At 44.4% G+C, this 22,787-nt stretch overlaps 1 protein-coding gene across 5 annotated transcripts in view; it reads left to right on the top strand.

The window, feature by feature from the left end:
* The first annotated feature begins 559 nt into the window (after window positions 1-559).
* The window catches only part of LOC148336015 (serine/threonine-protein kinase BRSK2-like), a 119,144-nt gene continuing 96,916 nt past the window's right edge, over window positions 560-22,787 (top strand). For all 5 annotated transcript variants that reach the window (XM_088295718.1, XM_088295715.1, XM_088295717.1 and 2 more), the window contains exon 1: window positions 560-950. In XM_088295718.1, coding sequence (XP_088151844.1) covers window positions 857-950 — 94 coding nt within the window. In that variant the 5' untranslated portion in view covers window positions 560-856. The remainder of the gene's footprint in view (window positions 951-22,787) is intronic.

The following is a 22,787-nucleotide window of genomic DNA, read 5'->3' as shown; positions in this document are numbered from 1 at the left end:
TGATGATCATCATCATCATCATCAACAAGTATGAGTAATGATGAGCACAGGAAGTTTCAAGAGAAGTCGACAAATTCTTATTTCATCCTAACTGCATGAGCCTTCTGCGCCTGATTTGCAAAACAAACTGGCGCCTGTTTTAAACGAAGCAACTTGGAGCACCATGTCACAACGGCATAACCAAAATTGAATGACTGCTATCAGGCTGAGAGACAGACCCGTCACCACGCCCACGGGCGGGCCAGCGGGTGGGGGCCTGCCCGCCCAAGGAGTTGCTTTCAATATATAGAATACAATACAATACCAATTTATTTCTATAGCTCATTTCACAATAGAAATGATGAACATTAATTTTCAAAAGTGACTTAGTATGTCGCCTTTAAAGTGTCTCTCCCCGTTACTCTGGCATTGTGGCTCGGGGGAAAAAGAGCATCATGCAACAATGTCCAGCGCTTTTTTGAGAACCAGACCAAAATTGTAATGTGCAGGGTGCATCCTGGTGACTGAGGGACGTTACAAGCATTTATTTTGAAAGAAACAGCCGGAAGTTCACAGCGGGCGTAAGGGCGCTACTGAGACAACGGCGGTAGATGCTGTCCCATCATCAGTTCACACCCAACGGCGCTGCAGCGCACCGCTCCGCGGACTTGACCACCATGATACTCAGGTTTAAAACCCTAAACTGAACCCTAAACCGTCCTAGGACGACGAGTTACAAGGACAGCAAGGAAGGGACTTGGATATACACGCACGCGGGCGAACATTCGGAAACGCAGAGAAACTCCACTGCGCAGCAAGATTGCAGTTCTGTCCTCAGAAACGTTGTTGGACAACGCGTATCATTTCACTCCTAAACATGTCATCATTGGGCAAGGAGGCCAACAGTGGGCATTGCGCCAACTACGTGGGACCCTACCGCTTGGAAAAGACGCTGGGAAAAGGACAAACAGGTTAGTGATACATACAGTAGCTATAGCGGCGGATGCTGCCGCCTTGTTGGTCCTCGTCATCGCCCTACCTGCCTTGGTGACATAGCATGTGCATCGAAGGCTACCTCTTGAGGAGGTGGTGATGTGGGGAATGGGAAGTGGGGAACGCCTGGAATTGCAGATGTGTATGCACTGGGTGGCGTTTGCGGCTGTGCGGTGAGTGCTGCTCTCATTGTGGGTGATGATGATGATGGTGGTGGTGGGGTAGCATGCCTTTAATCCTTGTTGTCAGGCAGAGAGTGCTCGGTGATAATGGGCCCTTGTGAGTTTCTTGCATGTAATTCCGTTTTAGCATCCATTTATCACATGCGCGCCCCGTGCTGAGGTCGCTCTGCAGAACTGGTTGTACGGTCCGCTTATCAGTTAAGGCTGACGCACGCACATGCACACAATGCTCAATTGCGAGCCTTTTGTATCTGCTCGACAAGTTGATTAAACTTTTTGATTGTTGTTGCTTTTACTTTTACTTCTCCGCCAGTACGTTTATGCTGTTTTCAGAATTTGGATTTCAAAACAAAAAGTTTGCATAATGTACATTAGCCCACAGCCATTCAATCAAGTCAAAAAGAAGGAATTGGAAAATAATAATAATGGGGTTTAGCTAGCTAAATTGGCCACAATAGAGACAAAACGTGCCATTTGATATGAATGATACTGATATAATATAGAAAAATCAGATAAAATCCCCACCATTAGGGTCGCTCACAATTGCATTTAAAACAGCTAAAAATAGCTTAAAGGGATACTTGGAAGAGCTTAACATTGACATTTATATCATAGGTTATCACGTCAAAATAACATAAGTATTAAAATGCTTAATACTCAATGGATCTTTATTCCCCCCCCTCCTAACGGCAGGATAATGGTACGGCTAATAGCAACAATTAGCTTCAGGCCGTTAAAACAAAAGGCGTTAGCACACCAAAATTAGCTCCTTACTGTCCATCCAGCCTGCATCTTCATGTTGCGGAGTTGCCTCCCAAGCAGTTGCATGTGTTGTCCGACACCACTTGCAGCCGCCAGCTATGGCATGAGAGTGAGTGGGCATCAATTGAAGATAAGATCACCGGGGCTGTCTTCTGGTTCGGTGCTTTTAGTCAGGGCCGCTTCGGGAGCGTCATGTTCAGCGAACTAAAAGTTCCAGCGAGGAGGCCGACTCCACAGTCGAGTGTGGCCGCTTTGGAACACATTAGTTTGGCTGTTACATTCCAAATCGGACGTCCTCTTGTTGTGGTCGAACCATTGGGGCCAATCCTCAACAAAATAAGTGTGCACATCTACTTGTTCCCTCCTCAGTCTCTGTAACAGTGTGTGCTCCTCCCTGCATACATCTATGGAGCTCTGCTCACTTCCACAGTTCCTCTTTCTCATATAAATCATCTACCTTCTACCACTCGTCCATCGAGAGCCTGCTGACGTACTGTGTCTCCACCTGGTATAGCGGCTGCACTGAGGCGGACAGAGTGAGGCTCCAGAGGACGGTCAAAACAGCACAAAGGATTATTGGCTGCCCTCTCCCCTCACTGTCGGACATCTACACCGCCCGGTGCCTCAGCAGGGCTCTCAATATCGTCAAAGACATTACCCACCCAAACTCACACCTGTTCGACCTGATGCCCTCTGGCAGGCGCTACAGGTGCATCAAATCAAGGACCAATAGACTGAGAAACAGTTTCTTTCCGAGAGCCATCTCCATTCTAAACTCTCACACACACACACGACCACCCTTACCTTGCAGAACAGCAACGTGATGTGTTTTTATATATCCTATTCAGTATTATTTTCCTTTGCACTAACTATTCTCTTATCGATCTAATTTATATATTTATCTGAATTATTGTTGTATAGCACTGGAGAGGGGAGCTCTCTAATCTCGTTGCACACTTGAGTACAATGACAATAAAGGGATTTCTGATTCTGATTTCTGATACAGAGAGGTTAATCCTTTTGATATGTTGAAGTGGTCATCGGTAGGGTTGTCCACATGAATTTTGGTGCCAATTGATCACCGTTTTTGAATGTTACAAGTGATGAAAGCACAATATTTCCCCATGGAGAGATTGTAATCGGCCCCTTTACAGACTTGTAGAATCATAGAGAGAGCGGAGGGGGGCGTGGCCATATTCCTCTTTAAAAGTAGGCATTTCTCAAGTCGTCACTTATTTCCTACTTTCTCCAAAATGAACACAAACAGCAATCAATCCAGGGTTGTAGTGAAATTAATTCAGTACAGCATGCACATGCATTATTTTGCAAAATTCTTTCAGAACCTCGACTGCAGGCATTCGTGACACTGCTTTGCAAATTGTCACAAATTCACATCAAACCCTTTCCACACCAAATGCAGCCCATAATAGCATTGGTATTCCTCATTCCTGGTTTCTGTTCGGAGGGTACAATCCATCCTTTTTTGGACTGCTAAAATCCACTCATGCTGGGCCGCCTTTTTTGGATTGCAAGGTTGGATGATCTGTCCGATTTGTGGTAAATTGTGCTAAGACAAAAAAATTATGTAACCCCTTATTCCGTACTTGTATTGCTAACATGGGGCGGTAGAGTGCCTATGACAAGTTTTTATCAAGCTATTTGACAAATTTGGTTTGATGCTAATTGACCACAGTCTGCCACAATGGCTCTTTTCCCGTCCGCAACCACAGTGTTGTAGCTCGATGGCTTTCAACACTCACACGCATTTTATTTAGAAAATGCCACTTTATTTAGTGTCTGTAAGCTTGATAGAAATAACATGTTCAGTTACAGGTGTAAATTCTGTTGATTATTCTGTAGAACTAAAAATGAATGCAGCATTTTCCTTTACAAAGTGAACAAGTGTTTAAAGACCGCATTCAACCCCGTAGAGATGTGTGTTAGACTGACATACTGTAGACAATTCTATTATGAGACCCTACAATCACAGTCATTGCTCAATGGTTAATATTTGGGACCTTGCAACGCTGCCGCAGAGATCAAAAGCAATGGGCCTTTGCTCATCCGCTCCAGGGGCCTCTCCATCTCAAATTCCAGGGCAAACATTTGGGTCCATTACCAATGTTCCTTCTAGCTTTCCATGCGTCTGAAGAAAAGGACAAAACAGGTTAGTGGTACATAGTTGCTATAAGTAAAAGCAGGACTAAGAGGCCTAAATTTCCTAACTCACTATTGATGATCTCGTTTAATGTTGTTTATCACACTTGGACCACCGTACCTTTTGATGTGTTCTGCAGCAAAGCTAATCACCAGGACTTGCGGGAATGTCTGCAGTAGATGACTAACACTTAAGTCCATATGTCACTGATGGTTCTCTTTTGTTGAATTGAAACTGGTCTTGCACTCAAGAGTGTGATCCTTGACTCACACAGGGGGTGCGGGGGCCTCTGATATGTTTGACTGAACTCGCCAAATTCTGGTCATTTGCTTGTCGTGCTTTGGTGACAGACTACTCGGGCTGCTAGAACTCATGTGAATTGAGCCACAGTTGACCATGTGGAAGGGTTATCAAAGGAGTGGTGAGGTGACAAGTGGACAGTGCAAACGTTGGACAGCGTCACATCTGCTGGTAGGGGTGGATTTTGTAAAATACGTATTAAGGATTATTAATGAAAACATTACCGCTATGGTGGAGAGCATTTTTCATGGGTGATAATGATTATACAGGATGTGTGCTCTCTTTTTTCTTGCATTTTTTTTTCCTTCTCCGCTAACCACATGTGACAAATAATCTTTTCAGTTTCTTTATATGAGAAGAATATGAAAATACAAATACATCTCAGGTTTTCAATTTTTTTTTTTTTTTAATGCGCTAGGCACATTTTCAGTGACTTCAGAGGGTGAGAGCAGTATGCAATTGCTCACGCACGCAGCTTCGAGGGAACACTGTCCAGTACATCACTGAGCAGATGCACTCACTTTTATAACTCAGTGCAAGATAGTTTCATGTTTATCCATTGCAGTTATGTTTGTAGTGTTTCAGGCTGTGGAATGATGTAAAATTACCTCATTACATCACAGTGGAGTGATACTAAAACTGGTACAGAATAAAGTGGATGAAATAACAATCTCAGTGAACAAGCGTCCATATAGTTTAGAATTTATTCAATTCCATAATAAAAGTTTGTTTCAGCACAAAGGCATACCAATGTCGAGGGTTTAGTTTTAACAATATGCAGTCACAGCATGACAACTACCAATACACGGTAACACTATTATTATACCGTCACCAAGTTAATGCAGCTGCACCAGACATCGTTCGGGTGACTCAGGTTTAGGACAGCTGGTGCACCAGCTGTTAAAACATGCAGCCAGAAATGTTAAAGGTATTGCCCGACAGTCCCAGGATGTCGGAGATGTAATACATTATTTCCCCAGGGCAGATGAAAAATTCACAACTTGTTAATGACTTTTTATTTATTTAGTTGGAATTCAATGTCTGTAACTATAGCTCACTATATTTATCAAATTCATTTGAGTAAGTTATGTGATTATGTGTATTGAAGTCATGATTAGAACCAGAGGTAGGCTTCATCCGTCCGGTGACTTGTCCGTGAGCTGCCATCAATACTTCAGGCCGGCCTAGTCCATCCAAGTTGCTGGAGACAGCTAAATTGCATTGAGAATGGCTCGCGGACCCTGATCCAATCCATCTTTCCTGAGTCGATGACGTGGCTCTCCTAGTCCTCGTGTGAACGTGAACATCGCCAACAGTCCCATTAACAATCGCAGTCTTACCTTTGTGCTGCAGAAGCTACTGAGCCTGATATTCCTTTTACAGTAAAATCTCCTGCTTTGATTACGCAAAGTTTAATACGAATTGGTGATTCATTATGTAAATGGAATATTTGTAATGCAGTGAAAGGTCTGCTGTTCATAATAACACACCACATAAAATGATGCACATGTCGTTTTTAATTGAAAGTTTGATCCAAATACTACATTTTTGCAAGCTCAGGTCAGACTGTCAAGGTTGAACCACTCCAGTCCAAGCCGTGGAGCCAAATGTTTTTTTCCAGAATCGAAAACAGCCCTCAGGTATCTAAATATGTCATGCTCAAATGAATTACAGCACACCTATCAACACATTTTTTAGCCTTCCAGAAGCGCACCCAAAGGCACATGCCATGAATCAACTCAAAAGACAGTTGGAAGTGAAACATTTTATTACAATTTCATGTGACTTGTAAATGTATCCCCATTCTTCTAATAGCGTTTCATTCCAGCAGAGAAGGGCATGGGGGCTCTGACGCCACACCACTGAGTCATGCGAGTTCAATTTGCACAAGCGGTGCCCTAAGTGCGTGAAAAAATAGCAATAATTTTCACTCATGGAGTAAAAACACAGCATTTCATAAACTTGTCAATTGTCCGTGTATGTGGCACATTATAGAGAGGACATGTAGACAAACACAAATACCAACCGCCCTCACCCCCAGGGTGTCATCAACTTCAATGAGCATTCAGGTTCTGACTGATGTGATAACACTGTTAGTGAATTCTGCAGCCTACAAAACTCAATGCAATGCAACTTGAAAATGGCTGATGTTCGCGGAGTAGTAGGAGTCAGTAATGAGAAATTAATTGTGGGGAAGGTTATAATGTAAATTACCTGAATTGTGATGACACAATTCTCAACGTGAAGAATGGTTTACTCGGACACATTTACAGAAATAGGCAGCCAACAAAAGATTTACTCGGTTGTTTTATTTATAAGTGCGCCAGCACTTCAGAGGCATGAATGTATAAGAAATTTAATCAACAATATATATCTATCAATAGACGAGAAATCAAAATTACTAAAATTTTCAATAATAGATCCTATTTAAAGCAAAAAAAAAAACATGGAGTACAACTAACATTGTAAGATAAAAAAATGCTAGAGAAGTCACACGTTTCTTGCACCTGTCAGAACTCATTTTGATCTCAGCATATCATGCGAGCTGTCAGAACACCTCATCATATCTCATTTCAAGGAGCATCAAAGGATTAACTCTCTATGTTTTCATGTATTTTACACATCAGAAGTTACTGTGAAGTTAGATGACTCATTTAAAGCAGAAAGACGGGTAGTGTCCAAGTACCGTATTTTCACGACCAATGGGCGCACGTATTAAAGGGTGCAGTCTCCGTTGCGGGTGCTATTTCCGTACTTAATACATACATAGGGCACACCGTATTATTATTAAAAAATTGTTTAAAAAAAAGCATTTGCTTAATTTCTCTGAAGTATAAACAGGATAATATTTCAAATGAACAATGCAGAAACTGCACAAATATTTTTTCTTTTTTTTTCTAGATTAAAAAAAAATATATAATCTGTTAGCTTTCATGGGGCACCACAAAGAGAAGTTGAAATCAGAAAAAATTGGACAACTTAAATTTTAATATGGTTTGATGAACAATAAATCAATTATATAAATACATGCCAAATAAGCAAACGATTGTTGCACTTCTAATATGTATGCAGTCGTGAAGTACAAATTTGATATGTTCGGTGACCGTGTTTGTGACTCAAAAAACCTGAATCACAAATCATCTTTTCCAATTAAATGAGTGAAAATCTAATAAATCTGTTCCAGCATTAAACGTAAAAAAAAACACACCAATCTGTAATGTGTATTTTAAAGAAAAATTGGGTGATCTGTAACAGTTCAGGATTGTTACTTTTAAAAATCACAGAAATCTGACTACACACTCAGATTCCCAAAGCTTCAGTGCAACTTGTACTTGTCTAACCACAGCTAAAACTAACATATCAGCGCCAGATAATGATGTCCCTCAATGCTTTCTTGCACATTTATGACCCTAGTGAGGTTAAGTGGTTCAGGAAATGGATGACTCAATAGCAAACACTAAGGCAGAGTAATTCGTCGAAATTCAATTACGATTTAGATTATTGAACTAAACCATTACAAAATTGGCGTAATCGAAAAAAAAAAAAAGATTTGTAATACTAATTCCGTGTCGTTTTAATGCATGCACAAACGAGTTACTCCGCCACGCCACCCTTTCAAAGCTAGCAAGCTGTATTGCATGTCAGACTGCACACGTTCCTACACAAAGTTTAAACTGAGACTGAAAAAGAAGAGCCGCAGGAACGACTTGTAAAAAAGCAAGGAAAGTTGGAATTGCTTATTTGGGAACGTTTCTGGTTTGCCGTGGAAGACGTCAAGCAAAGACATATAATGTGCAGAATTATTTCACAGTTGTCTCTGCACCGACCGGGAACACGATGAGTCTATAAAACCATTTTAAATTCAACCATGGTGGTTTATGATTATGTTATGATAAGGTATACCCAGAAAACACATTTAATTGGAAAACACTCAGATTATGGCGTCATCCGCAACACAATCCTCAATCGTTGAAACACTGTACACAGCAACCCCCTACCCATCAACATCCGGCAGACACAAAAAGATAACAAAATCTATTGCCCGTTACCTGGCCAAAGGAATGTGTATCACATACTCGATTAAATATACTTGATCTTCATGGCAAATTTTGTTTTGAAAGTGGACCGAATTGAAATTCCACACTTTGGTCAACCTTTGTGGTTTCACACTATAAAGCTCTGATTTACCTTCTCATTAATTTGATTTATCGTGTTTAATCTTTTTTCATCATCATAAAGCAAGCCTCAAGTGGAAATGTTTTGTGTTTTGTCTCATATTCATGTGTACTGACCGAGGCTGAGAATGTTAACTCCAAATAAATATGAATGTGGCAGTACTTGAGAGGCAGCTGCTGCGGAATCTCTAGAAGAGACAAACTGCAGGTTGGCAACTGGTAGTATGTATTGAAGGCTGCAATGCTGAGCTGGCAATCAGGGGACGTCTGTACGGGATATCATTAAAACCTCCTTCATAATGCTCAAAGCGTGTGCTTGTGTGCATTTGTGTGCTTGTGTGTTCTGAACCCAGGGGACTTCTGAGGCTGTTGAAGCAAACGTCATCTGGTCTTGTAATGATGATTTGTTGCTGTGGAATTTCATTCTTCTTCAAGTCGCTTTTTTTGTTATTTAATTCAAGCTCCTATTTTCAAAACGTCATTATTTTTGACTCACAAATTGGGACTGCTTTGGTAGAGATCATCCAAGCTAATTCGGCCATCAGGCTTCACTTCTGTCAAGTTTAACACCATCGCTGATAAAGGGCAAAAGTTCTGTTCCCAGCTACAACTCTCCAGTTGAACAATGCAACCATGTTGTGTATCCAGTGACTGAATAGTGTGAGGCTGTGGTGAATGAACAATTATTCAGTGTGTCTGTGGGTGTGTGAGAGAGAGTGAGCAAGTGTCTGTCTGGGGTAAAGGACTCCTCTTCATATTTTCATTCCCATGGCCTGATACTCATTTTCAAAGTGTTGGCCAACAGTAGACATGATTGCCATGGTTTCACGTGTCAACCAGTGACAATGATCACGCTCTTCCTTCAAACTGTCAGTCTTTTTCTCTTGCTCACACAAATTTTGCTAGTGGTGGTATGATTACATCGCCTTTCAATTACCATATTTTTGGGACCACAGGGCGCACTTTAAAGTCCCAAATCTTCCCCAAAACAAGCGAGGCGCCTTGTAATGCGACAAACCTATTACATGGACTGAGCAACTCTCTTGACCATCGACCTTTTTTCTCGTCGGGGTATTCAGAGTGCATGTTAGCACAACCTGCTGGCCAAAGTCTGAGACATCTCTGCTTCGAATTGACTGTGACAAATACATTATGTGAAAACGGTGTTTGGAGATGGTGCAAGAGGAAGCTGGACAAAAGGGCAGCTGTCCACGATGTTGTAGTCTGTCTTATCATTCATGTTATTGCTAGCAAGAAACGTCACAGGTTTAGACCACAGACTGCAAAAATATAAAAAACTAAATAAAAACACACTGCCCAAAGCGCACCACTCACATCTCTCCAAACAGCCATCTGATTGTCTGAGGCTGCGTGGCTCCCAAGAAGCCATTGCTATAATCTTTTTGTGTTATTTTTATTTATTTTGGGCATATGACTGGCATGAGAGATACATGTTATGTGTTAATCTTATTTTTTTTGTTTCATTGTTTGCTTGTATGCTGAGTTTTTTTTGTTTTGATCTGAAACCGCGACTTGGCAGCAATCTCTTAAGTTTCCATGACAACTCTCATTTGTCACCTGCCAGCGATCCCTTATTCGCGTGGGTACTGGCAAGCTAGCTTGCGTGAGTTAGCTTGCGTGAGCTGGCTTGCGCCTCGTAGTGTGGCGCACCCAGTATGAGTATTAAATACAGTAATAGCACCCTCAACTGGTGTTGCGCCCTTTGATACAGCGCGTCTTTTGGCCGTAAAAATACGGTAATCTTGTTAACAGATTTAAAGATATTTAAGGTTACAGAACAAATATATAATTGAAATTGTATTATTATATTATTTTTGTCCTCTTTGGTGTACTTGTGCCCATAACTCATGAAAGCTTATACATACAGACATGGTATGTCTGTTGGTGCTGACTGAAATCTGTATTCTTTCCCTTTTTATTTTTTGAAGGTACACACCAGCTGCCTTTCTGAATAACTACATTATGGAGAGACTGACGTCATTCTTTTTTTAATAACCTGCCTGTTTTGTTCATCTGAAAATTTGAAAAAGCATCCCTGATCCCTGTAGTAAAGTGTGTGTGAGAGTGTGTGTGAACGTACATGTGTGTTATGTCCAAGAGTGGTTCAGCTCGTCTGTGCCTGTGTAAATGCAAGAGAGAAAGCCCAGCGCAGATGGCTGCTTTTAGGTGGCTGAGATATGCAGCTTCATTATCAGCAGGTTGCAGGTGGCAAAACTCCCACAATTTTCAACATGAAAGCTCATGTCTGCAGCCATATGTAAGTGTCTGTGTTTCTGTGCGTTTGAATGGGAGGAAATATGTGCACACTTCACACAGACAGGTATCTTTTTTTTGGAGTACTTGCACGGTTCCCTTTTAATTACATTAAATAGAAACGAGTACAAAACATTCTGTACAGTTTTCATTTTATTCCACTAAGATGCAATTTATCGGTTGGCCTCTAATTTACAGTGTCCCTAAGTAATTTCAAATTGTTATTAACCTCTTTAGGCGCTTCCTGAAATTTTTTGTCGTCACATCTTCCAGCTCAAGCCCTTGTCTACAGAGTGCTTCCACAGAATCAGCGAGATTTCACAGTTTAAAAGTATCATAAATTACAGGTTATTAAATATCAGGGAACACAAAGACACATGGCTCAGAGTGGTTGTCTCCCAACTCAGAGTTTGGGGTTCGAACCCTGCCATTGTGACCAAGTCGAAGTGTACTTGAGCAAGATACTGAACCTCCAGTTACCCCTGATGCTGCGTCATCAGTAGGTAGATGAGTAACAGTGTGAAGCGCTTTGAATACAGAAGGTAGAAAAGCACTATACAAGATAGCACGTTTACCGGTTAGTTCTGAACACATTCACATCCCCAGTTAGAAGCGAGTGAAAAGACGTGCAGTGACATTTGCTCAGTTTGTAATTTCTACTTTACGTGTTGAAAAGATGGAATTGTTTTTAATTGCATTGTACATATTATCGATTAAACGAATGGTGAAAAAAGTTGCCAATCCAAATGAGCTTCTCAGCCTATCTCTAAGGGAGAGCCCGGACACCCTGCGGAGGAAACCCATTCCTGCCGCTGATATTGGAGATCTTGTTCTTTCAACACATATGCTTGGTTAATGCTTTTTAAAAGTAATTGACAACATTCAGACTAACCATTAGAACCCATCCATCCATCCATTATCTGTACCACTTCTCCTCACAAGGGTCGCGGGGGGTGCTGGACCCTATCCCTGCTGTCTTCGGGCAGTAGGCGGAGTACACCCTGAAATGGTTGCCAGCCAATCACAGTCGTCCACTGCGCAACGAAATGAGTCGCCTCACAGATCTACATCCTTAGGATTGACAAAAAAAACTTGCCCAATCATTAATGGCCAAAAGATGCCAAGAACAGATAGAACAAGTATTCAGCTCTGATAAAAAGGCATAAGATCTGAGAAATGTTTGGTTTATAATTTGTGAAACTTGCTCAATGTTTCTTTATGTTTTCAGGCTTTTTCAAAGCCTAGTCATATTTCAAATTTGTATAGTTTAGGCAGATGTGTCTTAATTTAGAGCAACATATTCGACCTTGTTTTATTTTTAAATTGGGGTTAAAATAACCCAATGTTGGGACAAAAATGGATCGATCCACTACTTGGGTAAATTTGGCCCACCTTATGTTGTTTGTATTAACAGCCACATTTTTGGAGTTGTTCTGTGCAAAACCAACTCCGTAAAGCACCATCAAATTGACCCATGTCTTGGATTGGTCAATTTTGGCCCCAAATTGTGTTATTTTTAACAAAAGTGTTTTTAGAGTGTCTTCTATCTGTTTTAGTGCGAATGTAACCAAAAAAATCAATTTAATTAAAACATGTTAATCCTTTGTCACCCCTGCTAAAATCTCCATAGCGCTTCTGCTCAATCTGTGGGGGTGTCCTGTTAGTCATGAAGCGATCCCACTTCTCACCACAGACACTTCGGTTTCATGCTTGCCATTTCTTTTTGCATTGCTGTTATGTCTCCAGCTACACCAGTCTTTTGTTCTTGTTCTCTCAATCTGTTGGAGGCTAAAGCTTAACACTATCGCTGCATTGAATGACTCATTTTTGGGAGGAAGCCCAATTTTCATCTTCTAAACCAGAATAATGCCTCTCTGTCTATCAGCTTTGTCAGGCCTCTCCTTGCAGGACAAATTCACCTGACGAAGCCACACATATTCACATGCTTCAGCATGAAACGAGTCATTCTGCGGAAAAGGACACAGAGAGATTACAGCCAAATTGACCCTGACGATGGGTGGTGTTTGTCAATAATTGTGTAGTGAATCAATGTCATGGTGTGGTGGGGAAAAAAGTGGCTACTTACGGATAAAGTTCCTTTCCCCGCTAAAAGCATAACGGTATTAGCAAGAAACATCCGACAGAAAGATCATAGATAACAATAGGAAGAACAAAGTTTACCATATTCACATACCATTTAAGAAATTTATGTCGATCATATCAGTGGGAATCATTTTTGCCTCTGGACCACTTGCACATTGCCAAGCAGTTCTTTGTCCGCTTATGGCAAGATTTAACCTACCTTTATATCACTTATTAAAAAAATATATATATACAGTGAACCCTCGCTACTTCGCGGTTCACCTTTCGCGGGTTCAGTGCTTCGCGGGTCTAAAAAATATTCGGGGGCATTGTAGTTTCGCCGAGCGGCACGACGGGCGCTGGAGCGGTTAGACGGCCGGCGTGCGCCGAAGAAGAGCGTGGGCGAAGAGGAGAGTGGATGAAGAAGAGCACGTTCCCCCGGGCACGAGCGCGGCGACATTTCGCTTTTCGCTTCGTTCGGGACCGTGCGAGAGCTCCGGAGGAGGCCGGCCGGCGTGCGTGGCAGTTAAGCGGAAGAGGAACAACTTCTGCCCGGGCACGAGCGCAGCGACATTTCGCTTCGTTCGGGACCGTGCGAGAGCTCCGGAGGAGACCGGCCGGCGTACGTGGTAGTTAAGCCGAAGAGGAACACCTTCCGCCCGGGCATGAGTGGAGCGCGAGGCTGTCAGTTATGAATGAATAAATAAATAAATGAAGAATGCCACCTTTCATTTCACAGGGCACACCGGACGGCGTACCAGCAGGTAAAAGTCGAAGTAATTAAATAAATACAAAAAGAAGTAATTGAATAAATACAAAAATAATGGCTGGGGAATAAAAAAAAAAAAAGTTTTAATAATAATTTGTTTTTTTTTTGTTATAACATGAATTTCACTCTCTCTCTCTCTACCCATATATATATATATATATATATATATATATATATATATATATATATATATTTTTTTTTTTTTTTTTAAGCAGTTTTGAAGGTGCGCCGCTACTTCGCACTTTTTTTTTTTAAGCATTTTTGAAGGTGCGCCGCTACTTCGCGGATTTTCAGTTTTCGCCGGTGGTCTCGGTCCCCATTAACCGCGATAACCGAGGGTTCACTGTATATTAAAAGGCTGAGTGTTGTATGAATAAAATAAACAAATTAGCTCAGTCAGAAAACCAAGTTTTAGTTGTCGTAGTTGCCCTTCTTGCAAGACAGCAATACACTATGGCAGAGATCCTCAATCCTGTTCCTCAAGGGCCGGTGTGTGCAGGTTTTCCATCTCTCCCTGCTGCAACACAGCTGATTCAAATGATCAGATAATCAGCAAGGTCTGCAGAAGCTAGATAACGATCGCTCAGGTGTGTTGCACCAGGGAGAGGTGGAAAACGGGCAGGACACCGGCCCTCGAGGAACAGGATTGAAGACCCCTGCACTATGGGGAGGTATTGGCTGTGGCAGTTTTTGGCATACATATTGTGGGCCGTTCTACCAAGTTCAGAAGAATGAAAACTTAAGTTTGTCATTTACGGTCCTTCATGCCAAAGACACACTCTTGTTGGAGCAACCATCAACTCTGGACATCCCCTGTCAAGATCAGGCATTACTGTCCTCTTGGGCAGTTTTTGTCTTACACGCTTAACTGAAGCATTATTAAGTATAGCGCCCTGGGAAAGTTTAACTGCTTATTGAACTTGGATGAAATTACAATATAGTCCACATTTAATCAGAAAACTAACATTTGGTGGAATGTTTTTTTGAAAACCGTCCAAATGGTTTGGTTCAACTTTTTCAGTTTGGTCCCCTTGTGTTTTGTCCGTGTCAGGGTTCGCCGGTAGGCGGGAAGGGGGTGGACCCAAAAGGCGAGGAAGCAGAGAATGGTGTAACGTAAAGGGAATTTATTGAGTGGCTCAAATAAGGAAAAAACAACGTGGCTGGGTGCAAGATAACAAAAGAAAACTAAACGTGACTAAACTGGTCAAAACCAACGATGAACAAAGAACTGTGACAAAAACTAAGGAACCATGGCGAGGGGGAGAACAGGAGCATGAACGGGATCAGGGAGCGATAGTGACAGTCCGAAGGGCGTAGCGGGAGCAGCGATGTCGGGAATGAAGGGCAATGCACCGACAATGGGTTGTCGGAGTGAGGTGTTTAAATAGTCCAGTAATCCGGGAAGCAGATGGGCATCAGGTGCGTGAGACTAACGGGGAACAGGTGCGTGGCTGGTGGGGAACGAGTGCTGAAGGGAACGCCCCACTCAGCTGACCAAATAAACAAAGGAGCACATGGCAGGAAGGTGAAGAACATAACAAAAACACTAACATGACCGACACGGATCATGACAGTTCGTCCTGTTTGTTGTGATTTACCAATGTGGTGAAGCAAGTATACAGTAGCACAAAGCCAAGATTGTGGCACGCATAGTTACAGCAGTGTATTATGCTTTATATTTGAGTGCTAAACAGAATATGCCATGTGCGTCCTAACCAGCCGATTATATACCTTTGTTACGTTGAAGCGAAAGAAGAAATTACAAATGCACTTCATCAAAAAAAAAAAAATGCTGTTAATATTATTGGTGATCTTGAAAAAGGTTTTGACGTCATACATTCCTACTTGGTATGCTCGAAAAACATGGCTTTTAGTGGGTTGTTGGATAGTGGTTAAATATTGATACAAGTATAGGGTGCTATGCCAAAAACAGGCAATCAAAAAAAATTAGAATTATATTCTTGTGGAGTCCTCCAGCGGTCTGTGCTGGGCCAAAACTCTTTAATTTGTATAACAATGTCATCTTTAACATATCTTAATTTTTATTTTCCCATTTTATTATTATTATCATATATTAGTAATAATTATAATGATTGTCAGGGTCGCCGGTTGGCGAGGAGGAGGGTGGACCCAAGAATGCGGGGAAGCCAGGCATAAGGGTAACTTAAAGGGGAATTTATTAAATTAATCAAGATGAGGACAAACAACATGGCGTGGACAAACAAACGTGGCAGGGTGCAAAATAACAAAGACAAGCTAAACGTGACAAAACTGGGTCAGGACGAGAACATAAACTGGGACGAAGTACAAAGGGACGTGAGCGAGGGCGAGAACAAAAACAAGTACATGAACATGAACGAGATCAATGCAAGAGTCATAAAGTCCGTAAGGCAGCAACAGGGAGCAAGCGGGATAATGATCCGACACTGGGTTGATGGCATGGGAAGCTTAAATAGTCCGGTAATCAGGGGAGCAGATGGGGATCAGGTGTGTGATGGGTAACGATGAGCAGGTGCGTGACTGGTGAGGACGAGTGCTGAGGGGAAACGCCCCACTCAGCTGACAAAACCAAAACAAAGTGCACATGGCAGGGAGGTGACGAAAACAATAACAAAACCGCATGCACACGAAAACAACAAAACCCCTGTCATGCCCGACGCGGATCATGACAGTACCCCCCCCTCAAGGGACGGATTCCAGACGTCCCACAAAAACACATCAACAAAACGAACCCCATGTCCATAAACGAGGGTGGGCGGAAGGGGTCGGGAGGTGGGACCACCACCCCGATACGAGGCCGGTCTGGCGGATTTCCGGGAGGCCAGACCAGCAAGTCCCTTCGTGGCTCTTCGGGCGGCCGTCCGGGTGGCCAGCCCAGCGAGTCCAGTTGTGCCCATTCGGGCGGACGTCCGGGAGGCCAACCCAGGGAGTCCGACTGTGGCCATTCAGGCGGACGTCCGGGAGGCCCAGATCGCCACATAGAATGCGCCGCCGAGGCTGAGATGAGAAGCGGCGGCGGGTCGAGGGGCGCAACCGAGGCAGGGGATTGGAGCGACGGCTGGTCGTCGAGCCCCGCCGAGTCAGGAACGTGGAACGGCGGATGGTGGTCGAGCCCCGCCGAGGCAGGAACGTGGCGCGGCGGCTGGTCGTCGAGCGTCGACGAGACAGGAACGTGGAGCGGCGGCTGGTCCTCGAGCCCCGCCGAGACAGGAACGTGGAGCGGCGGCTGGTCCTCGAGCCCCGCCGAGACAGGAACGTGGAGCGGCGGCTGGTCCTCGAGCCCCGCCGAGACAGGAACGTGGAGCGGCGGCTGGTCCTCGAGCCCCGCCGAGACAGGAACGTGGAGCGGCGGTGGACCGTCGGACGCCGCCGAGGCCGTGACGAGAAGCGGCGGCGCATCGTCGAAGGCCGCCGAGGCAGAGTCGAGAGGCGGCGGCGTGTCGTCGTCCACCACCACCGAGGCAGGAGCCAGGAGCGACCGTGGGTCGTCGAGCGCTGCCGGGGCAGGCCCTTGCAACGGGCGCAGGACAGGCTCCGCCGGAACGTGAGCTTGGGACGGACGCACAATGTGCTCCGCCGGAACGTGAACCTGGGGCGGACGCACAACGTGCTCCGCCTGAACGTGAACCTGGGGCGGACGCACAACGTGCTCCGCCTGAACGTGAACCTGGGGCGGACGCACAACGTGCTCCGCCTGAACGTGAACCTGGGGCGGACGCACAACGTGCTCCGCCTGAACGTGAACCTGGGACGGACGCACCACGTGCTCCGCCTGAACGTGAACCTGGGACGGACGCACAACGTGCTCCGCCTGAACGTGAACCTGGGACGGACGCACAACGCGCTCCGCCTGAACGTGAACCTGGGACGGACGCACAACGCGCTCCGCCGGGACATGGACTGGGGACGGACGCACAACGTGCTCCGCCGGGACATGGACTGGGGACGGACGCGGAACGTGCTCCGCCGCAACATGGACTTGGGGTGGACGCAGGACGCGCACCACCGGAACATGGACTTGGGGCGAACGCACGACGTGCACCGCCGCCACATGGACTTGGGCCATCGGCAGGGCGCCGGAACGGGGCTCAGCAGCTGACGAGGAGCCGAGACGGGGCTCAGCAGCTGACGAGGAGCCGGGACGGGGCTCAGCAGCTGACGAGGAGCCGGGACGGGGCTCAGCAGCTGACGAGGAGCCGGGACGGGGCTCAGCAGCTGACGAGAAGCCGGGACGGGGCTCAGCAGCTGGCGGGGAGCCTGAACGGGGCTCAGCAGCTGGCGGGGAGCCTGAACGGGGCTCAGCAGCTGGGGAGGAGCCAGAGTGGGACTCTGGAGGCTGCAGCGGACGAGGAACCGGCACGGGGGTCTTCCGCTGACGAGGAGCCGGCACTGGAGGCTGCAGCTGGCGAGGAGCCGGCACTGGGGGCTGCAACTGACGAGGAGCCGGCACTGGGGGCTGCAACTGACGAGGAGCCGGCACTGGGGGCTGCAGCTGACGAGGGGCCGGCACTGGAGGCTGCAGCTGACGAGGGGCCGGCACTGGAGGCTGCAGCTGACGAGGAGGCGGCGCTGGTTGCTGCAGCTGACGTGGAGGCGGCGTTGGTTGCTGCAGCTGACGTGGAGGCGGCGTGGGTTGCGCAGCTGACGTGGAGGCTGCAGCGGGCCGGGCGCAGCAGCCGGGCCGGGTGCAGCCGAAACGGGGAAACTGATCCCTATCAGCCTGCCGCCATAGGGAGTCAGGGGAACGGGAGACGCGAGGGACCGAGACTATGGGTGCTGGTGAACGTGAGCTATGATGCGCAAGGGGAATGTGATCAGGTGCGGAAAGCGACGGTGGACGAGGGGAGCGACGGGACCGTGACTTACGTGACTTTGGACGTGGTGAACAACGCGAGGTAACGTGGGAGGTGGTCTCAAAAAACTCAAATGACGAAGGTGACAGAAATGGTTGGGGGGGAGGAAGGTGACGGCTCAAAAATAACTCAGCGTTGCGCTGGGCGACTAAGAGAGTGGCAATATATTCAAAATCATAGTCGTGATCGGGATCGGAAAAAATGTGAGGGGCAAGGTGCTCAAAATCATACTCGTAACCGGACTTACTTGAATCGTGAGGGGGTGAAAAGGCTTGGTGCTCAAAATCATCGTCATAATCGGAATCAATAATCAGGTGAGGGGGTATGACAGGGAGGCCGTCGATTTTAATACCGTGAGACGCAGAGGAAGCAACAGACGAGGTACGGGGCTGGTCGGCAGGCTGATGAGGGCGGTTGTCCGATCGGCGACGACGATGACGTCGCCGAGAGCTTCCCGCAGGGTCCGTAGTTGGTCGGATCATTCTGTCAGGGTCGCCGGTTGGCGAGGAGGAGGGTGGACCCAAGAATGCGGGGAAGCCAGGCATAAGGGTAACTTAAAGGGGAATTTATTAAATTAATCAAGATGAGGACAAACAACGTGGCGTGGACAAACAAACGTGGCAGGGTGCAAAATAACAAAGACAAGCTAAACGTGACAAAACTGGGTCAGGACGAGAACATAAACTGGGACGAAGTACAAAGGGACGTGAGCGAGGGCGAGAACAAAAACAAGTACATGAACATGAACGAGATCAATGCAAGAGTCATAAAGTCCGTAAGGCAGCAACAGGGAGCAAGCGGGATAATGATCCGACACTGGGTTGATGGCATGGGAAGCTTAAATAGTCCGGTAATCAGGGGAGCAGATGGGGATCAGGTGTGTGATGGGTAACGATGAGCAGGTGCGTGACTGGTGAGGACGAGTGCTGAGGGGAAACGCCCCACTCAGCTGACAAAACCAAAACAAAGTGCACATGGCAGGGAGGTGACGAAAACAATAACAAAACCGCATGCACACGAAAACAACAAAACCCCTGTCATGCCCGACGCGGATCATGACAATGATATCATAATTACTGTGAACAATTAACTAAATGTGGGCTTTTTTTGTTGAATATGATGCTCATATATTTGCAGGGAGCCATGACTTAGTGGATGTACACGTTTATTGAACATTTTGCCATCCAATTAAAAAACATTTAATTGTGAATTTTGCCACAGCGCTCTGTCGTCTCAAACTTCACCAACTGTGGGTGCTAGCACACTATGTAATGCTCTCAGTCAGTCCAGCGCAGCGCCTATGAAAGTCACACAATCACAAAAGTTTTTCTTTCTTTCTTTTTTTTTTTACCACACTTATGCAGAAGGCCAAACACCTGTACAGTACATTGACATGAAGGCTCAGATCAGTCACCTGCCTGAACAGTGCTTCAAGTTAATTTATATCCCCAATCAAAAGCAGGTCCTCCGAAGCTCCCCAAGCACTGTGGCTGCACAAAGAGACTGACCAATATATTTACGAAGTTCATTAAGAGGGACTGTAATTCAGTTATTTGTGGATTATATTTGTGTTGAGCTATTTCTGTTTTCGGTAATTGAGAGCATGAAGCAATCAGGTAAGATGCCATTTTTGTTGAACTTTTTTTCTGCTGTTTTGTTTAGGAATCGAGGTTAGTAAATATATCTTTGCTTCATTTTTTTCCAGCCAAGTTTAGACAGTGGATTTGGGCAAAATTAACTGTGTTTTGTTTGCGATTTTGACCTTGGCAAACTGTGAAGGTGAAGGAGCTTTTCATTGAAAATTAGTATTGTTTCAACCCACGATTGTTATGGTTTTTTGGTGTCAACATACAGAGTTAATACAGTTCATTGCAAAAGGTTTTTACCGCTTTCATCACATTATGGTTTCATTTTATGTATTTTACATCCATATATATTATATTTCAGAAGCCCTGTGTTATAGCTGTCACATTACCCGCTGTGCGGCAGATATTTTATTGTACCATATTTTCGCGACCATAAGGGGCACTAAAAGTCGTACATTTTCTCCAAAATGGACGGGGTGCCTTATGATGTGGCACGTCTTATGTGTGCATCGAGTTCCAAAATCTGTAAATGTGTGATTTTGATGAGCGCCCCGCAGAACTGAATGGGAGCATTTCTTCCCGACACCCTGCTTATATCGAGGGAAGGCGGACGTGACTGAGGACAGCATGCAGACATTAAAGGGGGACAGGTGTGTGTGAAAGAGGTTGCGAAAGACACGCCACAAGTAAGTACTGGGGGTGTAAGGTTCCTCAACAAGTCTCATGTTTACAGTGCACAGGTATAATTTAACATAAAGTGTACTGTCATAAAATGGTCTATTTGTTTCTCAAACTCTGGCCCGCGGGCCCAATTTGGCTTACAGTGAAATTATATTTGGCCTGCGATGCTATACCAAATGACTACTATACAATTTTACATTGTCTGATAATAGTAACATTCAAAATGATAATAGTAATTTTTAAAACTAAACATTGTATTGCATTAATCAAACCACTAATAATGAAAAAAAAATCAGCATTTATATTGTTTTTAAAAAATTAACTGCATTAATAAAACCACTAATAATTTAAAAAACATCAGCATTTATATTGTTTTTAAAAAAAATTAATGCCGGCCAGCGGCTTTGTTCAAGTTTTACTTTTCAGCTCACTGTGTGTATGAGTTTTACACACCTGGCGTATAATATAATTATAGGCTCCTAATGATTTATAAACCTCCAGTTTATCTTTATTGTAAAAGTTTGTTTTTTGTATTAGATAGGTGTAAATGTCCAGCCATTCTTGTTAAGTCGTTCATCCAGTAAGTGAGGGCATTGGGGTCACTGATTATTGTCCCGTCAGTTAGTCAACTTGTTATAGTAACATTTACGGTTGTGGACAGTGAGTTTACTTACATACTCTCTTAAATGACCACTTTTTGCATCCATTCCTGTGTAAAGAATGTTGTTGAAAAATGCTGATGGGTGTTTTGTGCAAGTTGTTTTTGCCTGTCACATGTTTACAAACTGTGAAGGAGTCTTAAATAGGATGAATTGTGAATGTTAATTTGACCATTGACAATTCTGAATTTGTGAATGGATTGTGGACGCTTGGGCTAAAATGTCTACTTGCTATGTTATTCACGCTTTTGCAAAAGCTGTCATCATTTCTGAGGGGCGTGCACGGCACCGAGGCTGACGCCTACAATGACGTGAGGGAATCTGTCGTGTTAAATACTTCATTACTTCAACAAAATACAACCAAACTCAGTTTAGCTCTCGCTGCCTTTTTAAAAACATGCTAACGTATGTTTTTGTGTGCATGCATGCTACCGAATGGTTTAAGCTAACGTATGTTTTAACATGCATGCGCCCAGTAATACGGTGCATCGTATGCATGAGTTAAATAGAGAAAATGCACCCGAAACTGAACGGCTCCTTTTAATACAATGCACCTTCTGGTCATGAAAAAACAGTAGTTTACACACATTATGTTAAAGGTTGGTTGAATCCCTTGCCTGGGTGCAAAGTAAGGAGGGATTTCTATTGTGTGAAGGGATACTTGGCTATCCGAGTTGTTTTGAATTAGCCATGTGTTAATTCATGTGCGGTGTCCTGGAATTCTCCCTAAACAATTATGATTATTGTATCCTGGGAAGAACTTTAGCCCGTGCAGTGGATATGCACACTTAGATGATTGAATTGGGAGTGTAGCAGATTTCTTCCTTGTGAGGGGTAAATACGTAGTACGTATGTATATCAATTCCTTCAATATATTTGTTTTGCCATAAGGGATTGTGTTACCACCTGCTGTGGGAACTCGCTTGCCTTCATCAGTTAGGAATATTGGGTATGTGTCGGTGACATCTGCATGGATCATTCAGGGAGAAATTAGGTTTTTGAATCGTGCTGGCGGCAGCAAAGTCATGAGTTTCTATCAGACCCAATCATCTCTTATCAGCCTCATTGCAGCTTAAGGTGGACGTACTAAAGTAACTAACCAAGCAGCAAGAATAGTCTTAAGCCTGATTTGCTGATAGCCATCAAATGGTCCAGCACTTGATCTCATCCGTGAAGAAGTTTTACCGCATGAAATATTTCTATTCAGATCAGGTGCTCAACAGTTTAAAAAAAATACATTTATATTTAGAAATTGGTTTCCAATGCCTGTCGTACTTCATACAGTATTGTGTCATTTAAAATGTTATTTTGAGTGAGTTGTCATGGACTGCTTT

The sequence above is a fragment of the Idiotropiscis lumnitzeri genome, chromosome 5 (genome assembly GCF_059441095.1).
Source record: "Idiotropiscis lumnitzeri isolate Australia: NSW breed Sydney's pygmy pipehorse chromosome 5, RoL_Ilum_1.0, whole genome shotgun sequence".
NCBI lineage: Eukaryota > Metazoa > Chordata > Actinopteri > Syngnathiformes > Syngnathidae > Idiotropiscis > Idiotropiscis lumnitzeri.
This window is presented reverse-complemented; position numbering and strand designations above follow the sequence as displayed.